The sequence below is a fragment of the Ailuropoda melanoleuca genome, chromosome 6, assembly GCF_002007445.2.
Source record: "Ailuropoda melanoleuca isolate Jingjing chromosome 6, ASM200744v2, whole genome shotgun sequence".
Lineage (NCBI taxonomy): Eukaryota > Metazoa > Chordata > Mammalia > Carnivora > Ursidae > Ailuropoda > Ailuropoda melanoleuca.
The window spans coordinates 113,756,500-113,776,601 of NC_048223.1; the positions used below are offsets into that span (position 1 = coordinate 113,756,500).

Here is a 20,102-nt window from a genome sequence, read left to right on the forward strand (position 1 = left end):
GCTTCTGAAGAGCTGTATTGATATGTCCTGCCTCGGGGTGACTCATCTCTAACTCACCCTCTTTGTAATGCGCGTTCCCCACCTGGCCTCTCACCTTCGATGTGCGGCTGACCAGCCCTCACGCTAGCCACGGAGCCTTAGCCATGAAGCCAGCTAGCTGTGGAGCTGGGACAAGCCTGGGAAGCCCAGGGGGGCCTGAAGAGCGGCAAAGGCCATAAATAGGGCTCCAGGGAAGTGCCTCTCGCAGAAGTCTAAGAGAGCCAGCTCGTTCCCGCAGAAGGGAAGGCTGCAGGGCAGACGGCAACATGCTTCAGCATTAGGACTTCTGTCCCACTCAGAGAATAAAAACTAGTTCCACAGGGAACAAAGAAAAGGAGAAGCGACCCTGAAACATAGCCTGGTGGATCCAGGTGGGACATGAGGGAGAATTTCCCAACGGTGATGGTGGCAGAGGGCCCACTTCCCTCCTCTGGGCGTGCATTTCGGCTGCTCCCGCCACCAGGCAGATGGATTAGATGCCCTCTTCTGGTCCCTCACTGTCCCAAAATATCACTTCCAATTTTCAAACATCCGACACAAAAATAGACTCAACTAAACTGTCAGGACTTCATAAGAAGGCTTTTTTAAAAAAAGAAAATCTGAGTGTGCTAGAAATGAAACCATATGCCCGCAGGAAGACTCGTACAAGAAAGTTCAGAGCAGCCTTATTATTCGTAATAGCCCAAACCCGTGAACACCACACATGTGTGGTGGGAGAAATCAGAACAACGGTTACCTTGGGGTGAGGGTGGGGGTGGGGAGGAATTTGCTGGGAAGGGGCAAGAAAGAACTTTCCGGAATGATAAAAATGTTCTCTGTCCTGTTTTGGGTGGGAGGTACACAGGTGTATACAACTGTCAAAACTCACTGAAATGAATACTTAAGATCTACATACTTGAGTGTATATAAAATCTGCCTCCATAAAAAGGATTAAAAAAAACCCATGTGCTCAGAGTTCTATGATCTACAGCTTTCAAACTATGTTTTCCTTTGGGCCATAGGATACGGGGCAAGTAACTTCAACTCTCCAGGCCTCATCCGTAACATCGTCCCCTGTAACAACAGCACCAACCTCAGGGGGCGACTTGAAGAGGAAACGAGGTAACACCTGGAAGGTAGGAAATGCTCACTGAAGCATCAGCTAGTAGACGAACAGTGTATTAGCCCTTCTCTGCTTTGAACAAGTAAGGAAAAGTGCTTTGAGAACACTTTGTTTAAAACCACACTCAGGGCTGCTGTGTTGAGTGTTCAGAGATTTCTGGGGCTCGCATCCCGCTCACGTCACTCCTGCACTATGGCGATGGGTTGAATTGCGTTCCCCTCCCCCACCGCCCGAATTCATATAGAAGTCCTCGCCCTGAAGAGCTCAGACTGTGACTCTGGCAGGAGAAGGGGTCATTAAAGAGGTAATTAACATTAAATGAGGCCACCAGGGTGGGCCCCAATCCAACGTGACCGGTATTCTTGCACGAAGAGGAGATCTGGACACGGACGCAGAGGGAAGATGGTGTGAAGACCCAGACAGACGGCGGCCACCTACAGCCAAAGAGCGAGGCCTCTGAAGGAACCCACCCTGCCCAGAGCCTTGATCTCAGATTTCTGGCCTCCAGAATTCTGAGAAAACAAATTTCTATTGTTTAAGCCACGCAGTCGGTGGGACTTTGTTGTGGCAGCCCAAGTGTGACTATCTGTTTCCAAGGGGACCTCTCTAAGCCCCCGGGCCTCACGTACTGCTGCTTTTGGTGTAAAGCTGGAGGAGCTCAGCCAGGCCGCTCTTCTTCACCACGGCGGTGCTGCTCAGGCTCTCCTGGTCGAGAATTTTGAGGAAGTCATCCAGCTCTGTCAACAGCTGCTCCAGGGCTAGGGGTGGAAGAGAGAAGGACACTTTATAGTCGCTGCCTTCACTCCAAAGGCCCAGCTCAGATACACTTCCAGATCCTGCATCACCCCACCATGGGCCCTGCGGTCCTGAGGGGGAGGGGCTTGGATAAGGCCTGGAAGCACCTGGGGTGGGCTGTGGGGGGGTGGGGGGCGGGCGGCCAAAAGGTGGGATTCTCAGAGCTAGGGTCCCAGGGAGAGGAAAACAGGCCCTTGGTTTTGAGATGGATGACCCTGGCTAAAGTTGCAGGTCTACCAGTTGCTAGAGTGACAGTGGCCAAGACAGCCCAGTCAAGCCCATCAAGCCATGAGAGTCTGGAAACAGGATTGCTTCCTTGATAAAAAGTCAATCAGGACAGCTCGGGGTTTAGGGACCTTGAACACAGATCAAACCTATAACCATCAAAAGAAATGCTGTGGTTGACCCAATCGTTCATCCTTTCCCCAAGGACAGGGCAACAGAGTCACTCCAAGATGAAACAGGGATTATGCTGCCCCTGCAGAAATGTGGGTGACCCCCCCAAAAGCCACAGCTGGGCAAACAGAAAAGCAACACCTTCCTGAGTTTCTTCAGGAAAAAAGCCACCTCCACTGAAACTGAGTCCAGCATCACTCCCAAGCTGGCTAAGGGCTCTGGTCCCACGGATTCAAGGTGTCAAATCGGCTCCACCATTGTAGACATGCCTGTCAGTTTCTCACTGGAAACACCTTGCAGAGATGCTGGTGCGGAGGACAAGAGTGTAGGCTCAGGGCACTCCCCACTGTTGTTGTTGCTGCTATTTGTGATCTAATCTCTGTTCAGAATAGGGTGCTGCGTTTGCTGATGGGGTCATCCTCTTGGCTCTGCTGCCCAACGGGCTCCCCAGAACATGCTCAGTAATGGCAGCCAGCTTCTCGAGGTTCTGCGCTGTGCTTTCCAACCCCGGCTGCAAGGGTCACCTGGAGAGCTTTAAAAAGTACTGATACCTAAGCCACACCCTAGACTGATGATATCAGAATCTCTGGGAGTACAACCCAGGAGTCAGTAGACTTTTTTTTTTTCTTCTTTTTTAAAGGTTTATTCATTTGAGGGAGACAGACAGACAGACAGAATAGGGGCAGAGGGACAGAGAATCCCAAGTAGACTCCACACAGAGTGTGGAGCCCGATGTGGGCCTCAATCTCACCACCCTGAGATCATGACCTGAGCCGAAACTAAGAGGCGGGTGCTACACCAACTGCACCAGCCAGGCGCCCCAGCAATCGGCAGTTCTTAACCGCTTCGGATGACTCGGGGGTACAGCCAACACGGAGAACCGGGGTCTAGATGCAGCACCAGAGCCCACACCTGAGGGCCCTGCTCCCAAAGACGGCGACCGAGAAGTCCTGACTCGTCATGTACTACCTGCTGGGGGAACGCTGAGCAGCCACACAATCTCTCCAAGCTCGTGTCCTCACCTGGAAAGTGGAGAAGACCACGCAGGCCCTGCCCCTTTCACAAAGTTATAAATGACAAAATGGATTCGCTCAGTGAGAGGCCCGCTCCTCTCTATCTTTGGCACCTACACTGCTGCGTTGAACGGATGTTTATGGAATGAATGAATGAATGAATGACTTCATTAGGCACCTCCTAGCTCACAAGTTGAGGAGCTAAGCATGGTTACGCCCATTTTGTAGACACGGACCTGACGGCTCAGAGAAGGCCCTGAAGTCCCACAGGGCCCATGGCAGAGAACTCGTCTGCTGTGTGACTCTTAAGACTGAGCCACTGGCAACACCTCACTGGTTGCCTCCATCCACATAGGGCATTCTTCCAACATTCCCTGAGAGCCTAGCTCCCCAGAATTGAACAAGATCCCTAGATTATCCCCCACCCCCTTCATTAGAAAAAGAAGCCCTAATGCTCTCCTGGTTCTAAGGGAGAGCCCAGTGGCCTCTTTCTGTTCAAATACCTCCTTGGACCTCAGTGGGGTGGTAGCCTTTGAACCCCATTCCTACAAAACCAAATTCCCTGGAATGAATATTGCCATGGCTTGTGGGAGAGCTGGAGGAGGAGAAGGGGGTGGGGGGTGAGGACTACAGAGGCGGGCAGCGCCAGCTCATGTGACTATCCGATCAAATACAGGGGTCAGCCAGCCTGCCCACACGGGTGTGTACCACCCGGCTTCGACACAGCACGCTCCTCCGGGCAGCGGCACTCCCAAAGGAAACTCCAGTTTGCCAAAGCTGGAGAAGCAACAGAGAAATCTCCACCCTCCCTCTCAGGGTCCTGGTGAAGGATGAAGAATGAGGCAAGCTCCACGGAGGTCTGCGTGTCCTCTCCACTACGGCTTGTCAAAAGCCAAGTGAAGCTAAAATACAGGCAACAGCCCAGAGGCTGCACGTGGTCAATGGTGGCTTGGCTCCCACGCCGGGAGGCGGGTTGGAAGGTGGCCCTCGTCTCTGCCAGTGAAGACATGGATAGATGGTAAATGAGAGCCAAGGAAAGGCAAAGAAGAAGCATGTTTGGGTAGTTCTGCCTGGGCCCTGGGCCAACACTAGAGTCCCTTGCCCTGTTCCTGGGAAGTATTGGGAAGAGTGGGTTTCCAAGAGGCCAATGGCTTTTGCCCGGTCTACTTAAAACTGATTAGATTCTTAATGGAGCGGGATTTGAAAGGGCACCAGCAAGAGCTCCCAAAGCTCACCAGTCAAAATGGTGGGACCCGAGGATATGCCCAGCACTTAGCTGGGCCCTTGGCGTCAACCAACCAGGAAATTAAAATGGAGATCAGGACAAGTGTGGTTCTTGCCTTGTGCAAGCTCAGAGGCAGAACAAGAACAGCCCAAGGGAAGAGACTGACAGACCCAGGCACACCTCCGCAAATTCACACCAGAAAGTGTGAGGGGAGAGCAGACCAGAGCGCTACGCCTGGAGGGCTTCTGGGAAGAGGTGCAGTAGGATAAGGCCTCAGGTTGTTTTTGTTTGGTTTTGACTATTTTTTTGAACAGCTATTCACGACTTTCCTGTTGGCTGCAGGAACTTGACAGGCTACAGAGCAGTGAGTTTAAAGTCGAAGCAGGGAAAACAAAGGATAAATCTGAGGAAATGACACCGAGCCTTGAACTTGGCTACAGGGGATGTGGAAAAGTGAATGGGCCTCGCAAAGCAGTTAGGATCTCAAGCTGCACTTTTCCTGACCTTCTGAACCCTTATGGCTGCTACTTCCGCTTACAAAAAAGAAAAAAGCACGAAAACTCCAGTGTCTCTTCAGTTTCACATCCTCAGCTATTCCCCCAAAGCTGCCCGATTCCTGGAAAACAGCTTTAGTTTATTTTCAAGCAAGCAAATATGTACTGGGCCAAAGGGTAAAGAGTGTCATGCCTGTTTCTGGGGAGACAAAGTTGACCCAGAGGGGGGTCCCCCGGCCTTTCCAGGAGCTCCGTGTCTGGGGAGGGGGGCCCAGTGAATACGTGGGGTGAGCAGAGAGGTGATTCAGGAATGTGTCCGAGGATCAGGAAGGCGCCACGAGACGAACTCGGGGGTTAGCTGCAAGACAGATTCATCAGCCGGCCACGGAGGACCAACAGGAATTCGCTGGGAAGAGGCAGAGGCATTTTAGGAAAAGGGGAGGAGATGTTCAGACAACTCAAGCGCTAAAACACACGGGGTATTTGAGAAACCACAGGTCTCTCTGTACATCGGGGCACACGGGGCATGGGGGGTGGGGGGGACGGCGGGCTCCGAGGCCAGAACTGTGGCGTTAGATCAGGCAGGCCGACCATAAAGGCTTGACTTGCTTTGCTAGGGAGTCCGGGCCTCATTCCGCAGGACCTCGAGGCAAAGGAGGGCCATGCACACAGTTCTTCCAACAGGCTAGAGGTCGAATAACTCTGCAAACAGTAGAGAGGACAATGGAAGGGGGCCAGGGAACCAGGAGGGGAGGCAAGGGCGGGCAGGGAGCCATTATTAGAACAGATGAGAATGATGAGGATATGAACTAATCATGGCATCCGGGGGCCATGCAGGATGCTGCACCCCGCCACCCCAAACTCTCCCAAACACCCTTGCAAACGCACGGCATGGGAACGAGCTCTTGAGGACCACATCCGCGTTAGTAGTGGCCCTGGGGCTCAAATCCAAGTCCTTCCAAGTCCCAAGTACTTGCTGTCTGTCATCCCTCGGCTGGAGCCATTCCCAAGAAGTCAGGAAGGTTAATATGGATCATGACCTCTGCCTCCTGTTCCCTCACGCTTGGCAAAGGGACAGTGGGGGCTTTGGATGAGTAGCATGCAGACGCAAGGGGACTTGGGGATAATCCCATGGGATGCAGGGACTTAAGGTGCCCCAGGTGACGGAGAGCGGCAGAATGCCATCAGACACAGGCCTGCGGTCCTGTGGGAACCAATGGGCCAGGCAGAAGGTGGTGGTGGTGGGTGGGGGAGCACCAAGAAAGCAGAGACCCCCCCCCCCCGCCACTTTTCTTCTAAAACAGCTGTGCTAGGTGAAGGGTAAGCACCAGCACTGAAGAAACACAGGACCAGGAACCAGGGTCACAAAGCCCGGGGTGTCCTCTCCGTCCCTCTCAAGATCTGCAAGCAGAGCGGCCATGACCAGCAGCAATCAGCTTCTGCCTCCTGAGGTTCCTCCCCGCCAAAGCCAGTTGTTCACAGGCCTCTCCGTGTGAGCTGGGCAGGAGCACTTCCCCGGTCGAGGGTCAGCCTTTGCAGAAACGTCTGGGGCTCTGACGAGGTGCTAAGCACAACAGAGCCCAGGGATTCTCCTGTGGTCATAGCCTTTCAGGCCCAGCTCCAGGGTCTTGGAAATAACAATCAACAAAAGCAGGGCCCTCATTTGTGCCAACCCTGGTGACATTTTTCAGCCCTCAGAGCTCAGAGGAATGTGGCCATTTCATTGAGGCTCTGGAAGGCACCCGTCCCATTTCCACCCCTCCCCCCAACTTCTCATTTTGGTCTCTCTCTCGTCCTCCAGCGGAGGAAGGGAAAAATAAGTGTGTTGTTCATTCTGGAAACTGTAGGCCCTTGTGCAGGCTTTCCATCCTGGCTCTGTTAAAGTTCAGAGTTGTCTGCTCGGGGTCTGACAAATCATCAATAAGATTCTTGTTCGGGGCTTCCAAGGCCCACGCAGAGCTGGGCGGTTCAACTGCTCGATTCATTGCCCTTGGCCATGGCCGAGCGCTTCCTCCAGATGACCTCCTCCCCCGATTTTTCTCATCTTGAGGGAGTCTTGCTTTTTGGTCACTGGGTTCCCAACCATAAATGTCTTCCCAACATGCCGAAAAAGCGGTTCTTCACGGTTCCCCTGCTGTTTTACGTGCACATTTTTATTTACTCAGCTGCATTTGCTGAAGACCTGTGATGGAGCGTGATTTTCCTTCCAAACATGAAACTAAACAGACCTCTTCCTTAAGCATAAAGACGCGCATCCCTGCTCCCTGCCCCGACAGTTCCCAAGACGGAGCCACTGGGCATATTGTCTGTGCAAACCCAACTGCTGGGGACCAACCACAGTGAAGAACGTGGGAGAAGTTTCTGTGACGGACGAGCAACAGCACCACGTCGTTGCAACCGAGGGCAGAAAATGCTGAGTCCCTTCCTCCTGATCACAGATGCGTCCTCAAGTTCTTGAGAACGAGCCTTTGGAAAAGCCGCCCCTTCATTCCACCTAAAAAGGAACACATCAGACCGAAGTGCCACGTGCCAAGCCAGCCTTTGCCAAACACCTGCTAAGTGCCTAGCATATTAATAGGTGGCTTTTCTTCTTTGTGTTTTTATGGTGGCAACAGACGCAGAACATAAACTTGACCTCTCGAATGACTTTGAAGCCCACAAATCAGGGGCAGTAAGGACGCTGACCATGGTATCCTTATGGATTTGCCAATTCTAGACATTCCACATAGATGGCATCAAGGAATATACGGCCTTCTGTGGAATGGTGTCTTGCACGGTGCGTAATGATTTCAAGGTTCATTCACCCTGTGGCTTCTGTCAATACTTCGTTCCTTCTCCTCCCTGGCAACCTTTGGGGTCTGAGTCCTTTTCCGTAACATAAAGCATTGGAGATTTACCTATGTTGTTGCACGTATGAGAAGTTTGCCCTTTTGATTGCTGTGTGCTATTCCATCGTACAGATGTAGGAAGCCCAAATGTCTCCACGGGTGCACGTACCCCCTCTGCTGGGTGCTTCTGCAGACACAGCAGGGTGCTGTGTCCTGACCCGGTGTGTCATGCTGCTGAAGCTGCCTCGGAAGGCACGCCCGCGGTCAGTACACTTAATATGCTTAATGCCCGCTCGGGCATGGCTACAAATGGAAAAGCAGCGATTCTTCGCAATGGCTGCACAACAGAATCACCTGGGAAGTTAAAAAAAAAAAAAATCCTGATGACTGCGTCCACCCCCCGAGATCCTGTTGGAATTGCTCTGGGTGTGGCCTGGGCCCCAGGAGCTTTTCAAGCTTCCCAGGAGAGTCTAATGTGCAGCCAAGATTATGAACCATGGAGATAAATAAGATATAATTATTGCTTCATAAAAAGTCTTTTTACTTTATACATTTTTTTAAAAGATTTATTTATTGAGAGAGAGAGAGCACGAGCACGTGCACACGAGTGCGGGGTGGGGCAGGGGGAGAGAGAGAGAATCTCAAGCAGACTCTGCACTGAGCACGGAGCCTGATGCTGGCTCCACCTCACGACCCTGAGATCATGACCTGAGCCGAAACCAAAGAGCCGGGCGCTTGACCGACTGAGCCACCCAGGCGCCCCACTTGATACATTGATAAGATTCCTTAAAAGCAAACCTCCACAGTCCTTCTTTACAGGACTCACTTCTGATTTTACACGTAGAACTTTCTAGGGTGATGCCTGTTATATAGTCAGATACATTTGAAAATCCCTTTTGCCCCAAAAGTCTTTTCCCTTCTGGACAGTAAGGACGTGGAAGGCAAGGACCAACATGTCTGTATGTTTACACATCGCTCAATCAGTTCATCCTGCTTAAACAGGTGGAAGCTCTTACTCGGATGAGCGGCACCCAAAAGACTCACAGGCTGCCCCTCTGACAGGCGTCACTGCTCCTGCCTCCTTGGAGCCCACGAGTCTGAGCCAGAAACGTACATAACTTTCTCCAGTATAAGAAATACTCCAGGAAGTTTCTTCCTTTATCTCCATCTTCAAGGAAGGACAAGGAGAGTTTTGCTTCATTTGCCAGCATTGCAGGGCCTGCCCTTCAAGGTCAGCTTGTCATCTTTGCAAGATCTGCTTTTTCTCACCTATCTTGGGGTTTCACTTAGAACACTTCCCCCACGAAGGGGCCGCCCTCTGCATTCCCAGAGGAGCGGCGTGGGCTGAAGAGAGGGGACGGACGCTTTGCTGTAGCTCGTACTACTGGAAACACAACTCGACTTGCTTGCTCCCTGGTGACCTCGGAAATGGAACCAACATCCCCGAGAGCACAGTTCCACTCCCAGCTATGGAGCCAGCTGGAAGAGAGCAGAAATTCACACAGTAACAGCCGAAGACCTCAAACTGGGCCCAGTGAGTCAGAGAGGCCCGTGGCCTGCCGAAGGCCACCTCTACTGTACCTCAACCTGCCCAGAAGCACATGGCCTGCTGGCCATTCTCCCATCTTCATCGTGTGCTGTTTGTCCCCTGAATGTGAGTCCTGGGTCTCCAATGAAAATGAAAGCCCTATGTGGGTAGGGGCTGCCTGATCTGGTTTTCCCACTGTGCCTAAACAGTGCTTTACTCGAAGTCAGGGTCTGGAAAACATCTGCTGAGCATAAAGCTTNTCTGGTTTTCCCACTGTGCCTAAACAGTGCTTTACTCGAAGTCAGGGTCTGGAAAACATCTGCTGAGCATAAGGCTTCCAGACCCACACACTCACCGCCTAGGGAAAGCTCCTCCTGAGTTGTCTCCTATGAAAGGGTCTGGGTGAGGTGCCTGGGTGGCTCAGTCAGTTAGGCAACCGACTCTTGGTGTTGGCTCTGGTCATGATCTCAGGTCGTGAGATCGAGACCCGAGAGGAGCTGCTTGCATGCACACTCTCAAATACATCTTCAAAAAATAAAATAAAAGGGTCTGGGCCAAGAGCTCATCGGTCCCTGGCCATAACTGCGGTCCCCCACCTGGACCAGATGACATCTCTGGAATGACCACCCAGAGGCAGCCCCTGGTAGGTGATGATGGGCTGGGAGCACGTAAAGCATCTCACTCCTGGGGGGCCCTGTGCTGGGAAAACTTTCTCAGGGGTGCAGGTAAGAAGGACATGGAGACAGCTGTTCCCCTTGAGGCCAGGAAACCCAGGGGTCGGAGCCTGAGCCCCAGGGCCCTCCTGCAGGTCAGGAGGCACATGAGGGCAGGGGCAAGACATGCCAGGTTCTAGCAGCTACCAGGGGCCAGGCCAGACAAAGAAGCTTTGGGGCCTGGGAGGCCTTTGTTCCCCAGCCCAGTTAGGACATTCCTTAAACGCAGTCTGCCAGAAGAGTGGCTTCATTCAGACTTGGCGGAGGCCGGTTGTGTGGGTGGGGTGCAAAGGTTCAGCTGGGTGGCTCTCTGCGTGGCAGGTCCCACAGCTGGCACAAGCCATCGCAGTCTCTGAACAAGAGGCTGTCAGGGGTCACTCAAGTTCACGCTGGAAGTCTGGGCAGTACTGTCTGACAGAAAAAGACGCTGGACATAACAGTGGTCATCTGTCAGTGGAGCGGTTATGGGAAGTTTTCATGCTTGAGACCCTCCCCTAGTCCTCAAAGCAGAAGAGCGAGTTCTTACGCAGACAGAAGACGCTGTGGCCGCGGCCGCTATGCTTTTGCTTCACTTGCTACTTGTAGTAGAGAAAAAGGACACAAACTAAACATGCATAGGAAGAAAAAAAAAAAAATCACCCTCCTCCCAATTTCCTGTCTCTTTCCGGCATTTGGCAGAAGTAATCAAACGGCCTCGGACTACTGCGCTGGAGGAGGGCTGCGTCCTGTTCAGGCCTTTGCCTCCCAGGAGCTAAAGTCAGCCCGAGCAACCTAAAACCACCACCAGCCTGACCTTGGACTCAGCTGGCAGGAGACTGCCCCCCAGGCTGACTCGGGGCCGACCGGCCCACACAGGCAAGAAACCCTGCCTCGAGCTCCAAGGACGCTGGGCTGAGGAATGAAGGCCTCCTAGCTCCCCAAGCGTCTTTGTCCACCTGGGCCCTTGGGGGCTCCTGAAAAATGGAGTGTCTCACCCCTAACCTCACACTCCCCTGGGTTCCTGGTCCAGAGGCAGCAGAGTCCTTCAGGCCCTTCCTGCCTGTCCTGGGTTCCAGATTCAAAGTGCCCAAGTCTTAGCTCCAAATATTGGTTTATTCTTGGCTTTACCATATACTGGCTGTGTGGCCTTGGGGAGCTTAATTAACTTCTCTGGGCCTCAGTTGTCTCATTTGTCAAATGGGGTTAATAACAGTACTTACTTGATAGGATTTGTGTAAAGACCACACATAACCCCATCAAGTGCATATACTAAGTTAAATGTTAGCTGCTAAATGAAACCTGAATTCCTCCTGTAAGAGGGATACAGAAAGCCTCCATAAATATATCCCCCCTGCCCCCGACACATATCACATACATTATAATGTTAGCAGGGCGGCTTCAAAAAGGTGATTGGAAACTTCCCTGATTTTGCAGGACTGTTAAACCACGTCCCGGCAGAAGGCCAGCACGGGCGACTGAGGTGTAGTTTGGGTTAAGCACCCCCTTCCCAGTCCTGGGAACGACCTTCCTAGAAACACTCAGTCCTGAAAATAAACAAGTGAAGGCTTTCAAAGCTTCCTATAGCTCCCCAGCCCAGGGCTCAACATGTTAAACTTGACCCCAGAAACACACAGGGAGAAGAGTCATTGGCAGGCTGTGATGGTGAGAGCTAGCTATCGGGTCCTTTCGCTTCTTTTCCTCTCCTCTGCCTGTCCTCCTGCCCCTCCTCCCCCCACAGGCTGCCAGCTGCCTGCCTCCACAGCCAACCCAGGCAACGTCCCCTTGGGCAAAGAGCACGACGCCGAGGCAGGGATGAACCTTAAGCGTGGGCAGAGCCTAGCTGTTGCTTTCCTCCTCTCACCCAGCATCCACCTGCCCTTATGGGTACCCAGTGTTGCTCTGGGAAACCCCTTTACCCAACTGTATTTATGGTTTGGGTGAGACTAGAACCCCCGCCTGCCGCCATGGGGGGCCTCATGACCTTGGACCCAGCCAATCACAGCATTTCATTCCCCAGCCAGTGACTGACTTCAGGAGGTCTCATGACCAGAGATGAGCCAATGGACATCAGTCTTGGGACTCTGCCTAGGCACGGCCTGGCTCCTTCTTCAGGCTCCCAGATCTGCTACAACGTCAGCCCCAGGTCCCGGTGGCCACCGCTGGGAACAGTGTGCCTGAGAAGGAAAACAGGTCCTAGAGATTCTGAGGCCAACATTTCAGACCAGACTCAAACTTGCCTTCCCCCGTACCACTCAGTTATGTGTGGCCAAGACATCCCATTTTTTTCAGTGAGCCAGACTGAAGAGGGAAGTCTCCTTTACCAGCAAATGGAGAGGAGACTACCCCGCACACATTTTGATGCTGGAATCCAGGCCAGCCAGTCGGCAGATCCAGGATCAGTTCATCCTGCGAGGCAGGTATCACCATCCCCACGTCACTGAGCAGAGATCAGGGGCCAAAGCACAGTCACGCTGTAAATATCAGAGCTCAGAATCCACAGGTCCTTCTGGCCCCAAGCCTAGAGTTAATTCGATTAATCTGAATCTACTTGACATGGGTAAAGATTTGCTTATTAAAACAAACTGTCCAGGGGCGCCTGGGTGGCACAGCCGTTAAGCGTCTGCCTTCGGCTCAGGGCGTGATCCCGGCGTTATGGGATCGAGCCCCACGTCAGGCTCCTCCACTATGAGCCTGCTTCTTCCTCTCCCACTTCCCCCTGCTTGTGTTCCCTCTCTCGCTGGCTGTCTCTATCTCTGTCGAATAAATAAATTTAAAAAAATCTTTAAAAAAAAAAAAACTGTCCAGAAAGTGAAATGCAAGATCACTCTGATGAAAGTAAAGTGTAGGGAAAGGCCTGGGGAAAACAAGCAAACAGACAACAGGCTTGAGAAGCCTGAGATCAAATGTCACCAAGGCCTAGGGTGAGGGCAGAGGACCAGCGGGCAGAGGGCAGCAAACACAAACTTTATCAGCCTTAGGAATATGACAGGAGTGGAAACCAAAGGGGGATCTCCAAAGGCCCGGTGGGGAGAAGAATAGAGCATGAGATCTGGGGAAATGGAAAGGTCTGGACAAAGACCGTGACGTATTCTGGGCAGGGCTGACGGACTTCAGGATGCAGAGTCCTCCAGGGCAATCCGATGGGAGCACTGAGGGTGAAAGGGCAGCTCCTGGGTCCCGGAGCAACACGGCTGGGAGAGAATGCCTTTCCCACCCTCCACGCCTGCCTCCCCGGTGCCTGGGGCCAGATCCAGAGGACCAAACAGCTGATAAAATGGGTGCAGTATGATTAAGCTATGAAAGAGAGAGACAAGAGAGAGAGAGACTGCCTAAAATAGTCCTAAACATTAGGAAGAATGGAAAAGCAAAAGTGCCACACAAAGGAGCAATTTCAACAAAGCCAGCAGATCTGAATGGCTGTCTAGCTAAACTGACCTACTTCTGCCGAGAACATCTCCGATGGACAAGAACGGATCATCACAAGGGGAGCTGTACACGATCCCTTCATGTGAACCCTTTGACTTGGAATCAGTGCCTTGCAGGACTTAGACATCAGTAAGGAATAAAAATTAATTCTTTTGGTCTACTCAGAATTCTTTCTCCCTTCTTATAGTAATGGGAGGACCTCTTCCATATGGTTCAGATTTGGCTGACCCCACCTTTGCCACAAGAGGTTAGTAGCTGAGGACTGGCCATCCTTCAGGCCACTGTGATGAGTTTAAGCAAGGCCAGAATTTCCCTTAGGATTTGCTCTATGGGCTTTGGGAACAAGAGGTCTTTTTCTTCTTTGGATTACAAACCATGAGGATATGTTCTTGGAGCTGGAGTAGACCCGTCCCCTTTCCAGTCTAAGGAGGAAGCCAGTGCCCAGAGGGAAACAAAGCTGATAATCAGAGAAAGATACAGAGCCCTACCCACATTGCTAGAGTCCCTAGATCCAGCCATGCCTGAAGCTAATAAATTTGTACTTGCCAACAACATGAACCAATAAATTCTCCTTTTCAGATAGGCTGGTTTTTAGTCACTGCTGACCAAAAAGTCCTTGTTAATATGAAAGTGAAGTCTGAACAAACAGGGGCTCCATGTAAACCACCCCCTTTATAAGGCACACCTCAATTTCCCAAAGCCATAAAATAGCTCCCTTTGAAAGGTCCAAGCACAAAGCCGACAGAGACAGGTAATTTTCTCGGCTGACCCACAGGGTGCCCAAACCACCAGAAGAATTTCTGACAAGGGCCAACCAACACTGAGGGCATGGCTGTGATGGTCCTGGTTAAACCACAGTGGACAGCAGGAGGCATGGGGATGGATAGTGGGTGGGGGGTGGGGGTGTGCTGCCTCCCTGCCAGGAGCCCATCCACCCTCTCTTTCCAGTCTGGTGCTTATGTCCTTGTGCTAGTCTCCATGGTCCACAGTACAGGGCCCACAGCGACCTCAAATTGTGGGCATGACATGTTTGAGGGCTTTGCTGTCAACTCAGGGAGTCAGGGCCTATAGCTAAAAAACCCAAAAAACAGCAACAAAAAACCAATGGAGTAGAAAATATCACAGAGCACTGCATTTAGGAACGGAGTGAGATCTTTCACAAAACCTTTGGTTGAGGTGTGTGTGTGTATGTGTGTCCTGGGATACAATGTAAGATACATTTCCTACCAAGATCACAATAAAAAAGTTCGAAAAACACTACTACAGGCCCATGATCTCTTATCTGAAACCTGCAAAGCCAGATGTGCTTTGAAATGCAGTATATTTCAGATTCTAGGAAAGAAACAGGGCACACCTGCCCCAGCAAGGTTTGGAGAAACACTCAGGATCAAAACGCATTAACAGTTTTACAGCAAAATGTACAAATATTCCTACAAAGTGGGCTCAAGGGATTTAGAAGTGGTCTCACATCATTTTAGATGCCTCCAAATCCATGTGTATCAACCTCACAGAGAAATTACTGGTTTTCCAAGTTTGGGGATTTGGGGATTGAGGAGATGGAACTGTGGACCTTTCTTGGGATTCCCAGGATCTTTGTCCTTCTGTGGCTGAAAAATTGACTTTCAATTGTCCAATTTTTAAAAGAGACTTCGTGGATGGTGGCAAACCCACACTAGGCTTTTAATGAATTAGTGCAAAGCTGCAAGGTCTGTGGGCAAAGCTGCTGGGGACAGATGGGTCTGTTCATCAAATCAACTGTGCTTCCGAGGGGGACTCACGGACTTTCGGTCTAGAATAGTACCACCCCATTCTTCGGCCACTAGCCACATGTAGCTACTGAGCATGTGAGATGTGGATTCATCTGAACTGAGATGTGCGATCAGTGACCCAGGGCCACTCTCCCCCACCGAAAAGAATGTCAAGCATCTCAAGAGCGTGTCTTCCTTAAATATTGATTATATGTTGACATGATGGTATTTTGGATGTATGGAGTTAAAAAAAATACTCTGAAAATTAATTTCACCTGTTTTTTTGTTGTTAAAAAAAATTTTTTTTTAAAATGTGGTTTAAAACTACCTATGTATTTTGCTTTCTCTTTGGGCAGCACGGATCTGAAATGTCGATCAGAGACTTAGAGCTTATAGAATCATGAAAAATCTCCTCCTCCCAATGCAAACAAAACAGGGACGTGGCCAAAGTCACACAATTTGAGGGTGGAAAGCTGAATGTCCTCAGCCTGCCCAAGGCTTTCCAAACCTACTAGATTGAAGCCCTCAGTATCCAGAAGGGCAGGGGAGGGAACAAAGGTCATTCTGTAAGGAGAGTTCCAGGGAGTGGCGGGGAAGGGGCTGGAAAGGCCGAGCCTTCTCCAGGCACCAGCCGTGCTCCATCAAGGTGAGAAGGGCGGGAAGAGGGCAGCTCCCTGCTCAGGAAAACAGCCGTGCCCGACACGAAGCAGATTTAGTTATTCCGTGCAGGCTGCACTTTGTTGACAGAAACAAGGGCCAGTTATTCATCCCAGAAATATTCTCAATGAAACCCCTGGAGTTCTGTTATATAAACAATGTAAAGGTGTCACAGAGTTTTGAGTCAGATCATTGCTTTCACTTAACGGTTCAGCCAAAATTTGTCGAAAGAAACTGCTGATGTATGATTTCCGACTCGTCCAGCGCATTTCAGTTTTTGAGAACATCTGAAGTTCGCTTTGGGCTCTTTATACAAATCTCCCTTCCTCTCCTGAGCCCCTCTCAAAGGGACCCCTCCGCTCCTTTCCTCCCCGTCCCGCCTCCTCTTCCTACACCTTCTCCAACATTGGAACCCCAGCCCAGAATGCTCTGGAACGATCTTCAGCCACTTTTTCTCTGGCATAACCAAGTTCTCTAGTACAACAAAGACGCACACCACACTCTCCCTGAGCTTCTATCCCCTCAACCCTCAAACCAGGCTTTCAGAGCCCTCAGTCCTGGTCATCACCTCAGCCCACCAATGTGGCCTGCCCCGTCCCACCACCACCAGGGCTCTGTTTACCCATAACTGTTCAAAAGTATTTTCTAGGGGTCGGCTACACATCAAAACTCTTGTTAAATATGTATTGAGCACCTAGTCTGCTGGGGCCACTCTAGGCATGCAGTGGGGAAGGCAAGAAGGCAAATCCCTATTTCTCATTTGAATGTATTCCTTAAAATCGCAAAAGATGATTACATGTTGCAACTGTTTGCACGTAACGCAGGAGCACTTCCTTACCTCAACTGTGCTGTTACCCAACTGGGGATGCTTCTAAGAGCTCGTGGCCTCTCAGAATCAGCCTTTTCTCAGGCAGCTCCTCTCCTTCCAGCTGTGGTGATTTTCCCATTTCCTCCCAGTGAGGGGGCTATCTGCACCATGCTATGTTTCTCTGGACAACAGATTACTTACTAATTTTTCCAAGTCCCTTAAACGCTAAAATTCCAGCTGTCTCACGCCTCCAACCAGACTTCTCAAGCACAAGCATCGCCTCTTGGGGTTCACTTGGGGCACCCCCTCCTGCACCTGGTCAGGCATCCAGTCTGGAGCAGGAGCTCACAGGTTTGACCAATGAAGACAGTGCAGGGGGGTGGGGGGCTGCTGAAATATCCCCTTCTTCCAGCCCACACTTCTGAAAATCTCTGCCTTTTCCATTCAAAACTGGTCACTGGGACCCCATTCAGAATTTCCAGAACAATCCCCACTCTGAATCCCAAACTTTGTTGAGGAGTTGCTTACTTAGACGTGAGGCTTAATTAGAAAAATCTGGAAATAAAGGAGTTTGCCTTACCATTGTTCTGAATGTCATTTGGCATAAAGTAAGGCAAAAAAACAATGAACTCTAAATTCAGCAATGAGGATTAATAGATGTTATGATGGGTCATTTTCTACTGAAACTTTAAACTATGAAGATAGAATTACAGTTAAATAAAGAACACAAAATGCTATTAATAATAAACCAGTAAAAGAGAAAGAGTACAAACCAAAGGAGGGAAACTGCTTTTATTAAGAATAAAGTCAGCTAAATGACTGAACAAAGTTTACCACACTGAGCTCTTGTAATAAGCCTATAGGGTAGAGATAATCATCTCCTAGATGCAGAAACAGACTCAGGGAGGTTAAATCATTTGCCCCAAGTCACTCAGCTAGTAAGTTCAGACCTAAATTCAAGTCACTCTGATCCTTCCCGCAATACCTTGGCTGGCCTCCCTAGCAATTTCTTCTGTGTCCAGAAGTTTTCAAACAAAAACTAAGTAGTTTAAGAAGTTTTTAAGCAAAACTTAAAAGCAGAAAAAAATTCCCAGTCATTTAAAAATAGACCCCAGCAGAGAAGGCATAGCTAAGGGAGTATTGTTTGCTTAGATTTGTGTATGAATACAGAAAACTCTGCTAGCCCATTTCCACTCTGATTATTGTCAATACGAGTCGTTAGTGACCAAATCATATCCTATGAGAACAGGAACACAGTAAAGGAGAACAGTAAGACTCAGGAAATACATTTAACTTACAACAGGTACTGAGACCACTATGGCCAAGTTTCTGGTGTGTGACACGGAGTTGGTCAAACACTTGATAGGTAAGTCCCACAAGGTAATTATTTTGTTAATGCAACTAAGCACCGGAGGCCACAATGCAAAATGTGATCAGCTTTATTATTGGGTTTTAAAAGACTTTTGGCTTTAAAAAGACTACATGCCTTTGAAAAGAGTTAGCTAATAGAAAATAATACACCACTCAAATGTATTTTGTGAGCCCTGGGTATAAACATGCCTTATACAGCTCATCACAGCGAGGAAATGAAAGGTGGCAGAGAGGGGGCCACAAGAACACCCGTGGGCCAGCACCACGGAGGGCAGCCATGAGTCCTCCGGAAATGAATCCACTTTCCTGGTCCCCTGCACAGCAGGTCTACTCAGACAGGGTTCATGGGGAGAGTTACACCTGTTCACAGAAAGGTAAAGGAAGGGGTTTGGCTGGCAAACGATGTTTTAATCAAAGCCTTCTTCTGGCTATTAGACATAAGTTTTAGGGGCGCCTGGGAGGCACAGTTGGCTGAGCTTCCGACTCTTGGTTTGGGGCTCGGGTCTTGATCTCGGGGTTGTGGGATCGAGCCCCGTGCCAGGTTCTGCATTCAGTGAAAAATCTGCTTGAGACTCTCTCCCTCTCCCTCTGCCCCTCCTGCTCGTGCACTCCCTCCCCCTCTCTTTCTCAAATAAATAAATAAATCTTTTAAAAAAATAAAGAAGTTTTTTTAGTGTGGACCTGGTCAAAAAAAACCAAATAGCCCTCCCTGTGCTGTTATAAGGAATCTTACCCATCCTTTCTTTCATTCATCGGGGCGGGGGGAAGGTACGAGCATGCTCAGGGCAAGGGACAAAGGTGGCCAACTGAAATTGACAAACTAAGAAAACAACCCATCTCACCAGTTCCTTTTTGGATTTCTTCCTTAGCTCTTACATTCCCACTTCAACTGAGTGTAACTTTGCCAAGGACACCAAAAAGGGTCATACATAGGACACCGCCACCTTACTGAGCTAGGAATGAGCAAATGCCACAGAGCATGTTGGTTTGTTTTAGGTGTTGACCTGATGGCCACAGGGCTCCATAATCACATGAGCCAATTCTTTATAATAAATCTCTTTCAGTAGATAAGTGGATGGATGGATGGATGGATGGATGGATGGATGGATGGAGACATACATCCTATTCATTTTGCTTCTCTGGAGAATAAGGACTAGCGCACAGAGCTTTTGTAAACCAAGGAGATGTCCTGCTCAATGTGAAAGACATTGAGAAAAAGGCAAGAAAACTGGGATGTGCTTGGGAATTAAACATTTTTCACTATTATCCTGAGACCTAAAACCTCCTAGGTACTTTTCTAACCCAAATTTACTCCAACAAACATAGTTCGGAACCCCACAGATCTGGACAGTCTCTTGGGTGTTCAGGCTCAAAAGTTCTTGGGACTTTCGACATGCATTTTCTTCTCCAAGCAAAATTTCTACATCAGTACAATAATTCCTTCCATTTACATATGGTCTATTCCTGTGAAATCATGGGACCGAGCATCAGGAAATGAATCCAGACCAAAGATGGTGAGCACGTTTCTGACTGGGAAGGTGTAGAATTCATAGCATTACTGTGAGCTCTCAACTGATCCCAGTCTGGAAAGATCAACGAGACGATCGGAATTATTCTCGAACTTCTAATACGTGATGTTTAATACAGATGCCTACCCTCGAGGAATTCTGCCTAAATTCAACTGAAGGCCTAAGGACAGCATTCACTTGAGAAAAGCACTCCCCTCTGACATGGGACATCTGAACACAGGGACTAGGACAGTCCTGGCGCAAAGAGTCTGCAGAGTGATGGAGCCACCTTGACCTCTATTTGGCAACTAAGAGGTCACATCCTATGGTGAGGTGTTGCCTCAAGCCGACCCTGTCATTGTGCTTCTCACATCTGAATTTCTTCCACCATTCATTTCTTCACCAAATAGTTACGGAGAACCTTCTTTGTCTTGGACGCTTAGATTCTCCCGCTAAATAAAATGGGTAAAAC

The 20,102-nt window shown here is 49.9% G+C and overlaps 1 protein-coding gene across 8 annotated transcripts in view; it reads right to left on the reverse strand.

Moving 5' to 3' along the window:
• The window catches only part of AFAP1L2 (actin filament associated protein 1 like 2), a 106,005-nt gene that overhangs the window by 37,116 nt on the left and 48,787 nt on the right, over positions 1-20,102 (reverse strand). For 6 of the 8 annotated variants that reach the window (XM_034663312.1, XM_034663307.1, XM_034663309.1 and 3 more), the window contains one exon: positions 1,771-1,899. The exons of 1 other annotated variant lie outside the window; for it this stretch is intronic. In XM_034663312.1, the coding sequence (XP_034519203.1) occupies positions 1,771-1,899 (129 nt within the window). Of the gene's footprint in view, positions 1-1,770; positions 1,900-12,141; positions 12,287-20,102 lie in introns of all 8 variants that reach the window. One more of the 8 variants, XM_034663311.1, reaches the window with a different exon arrangement.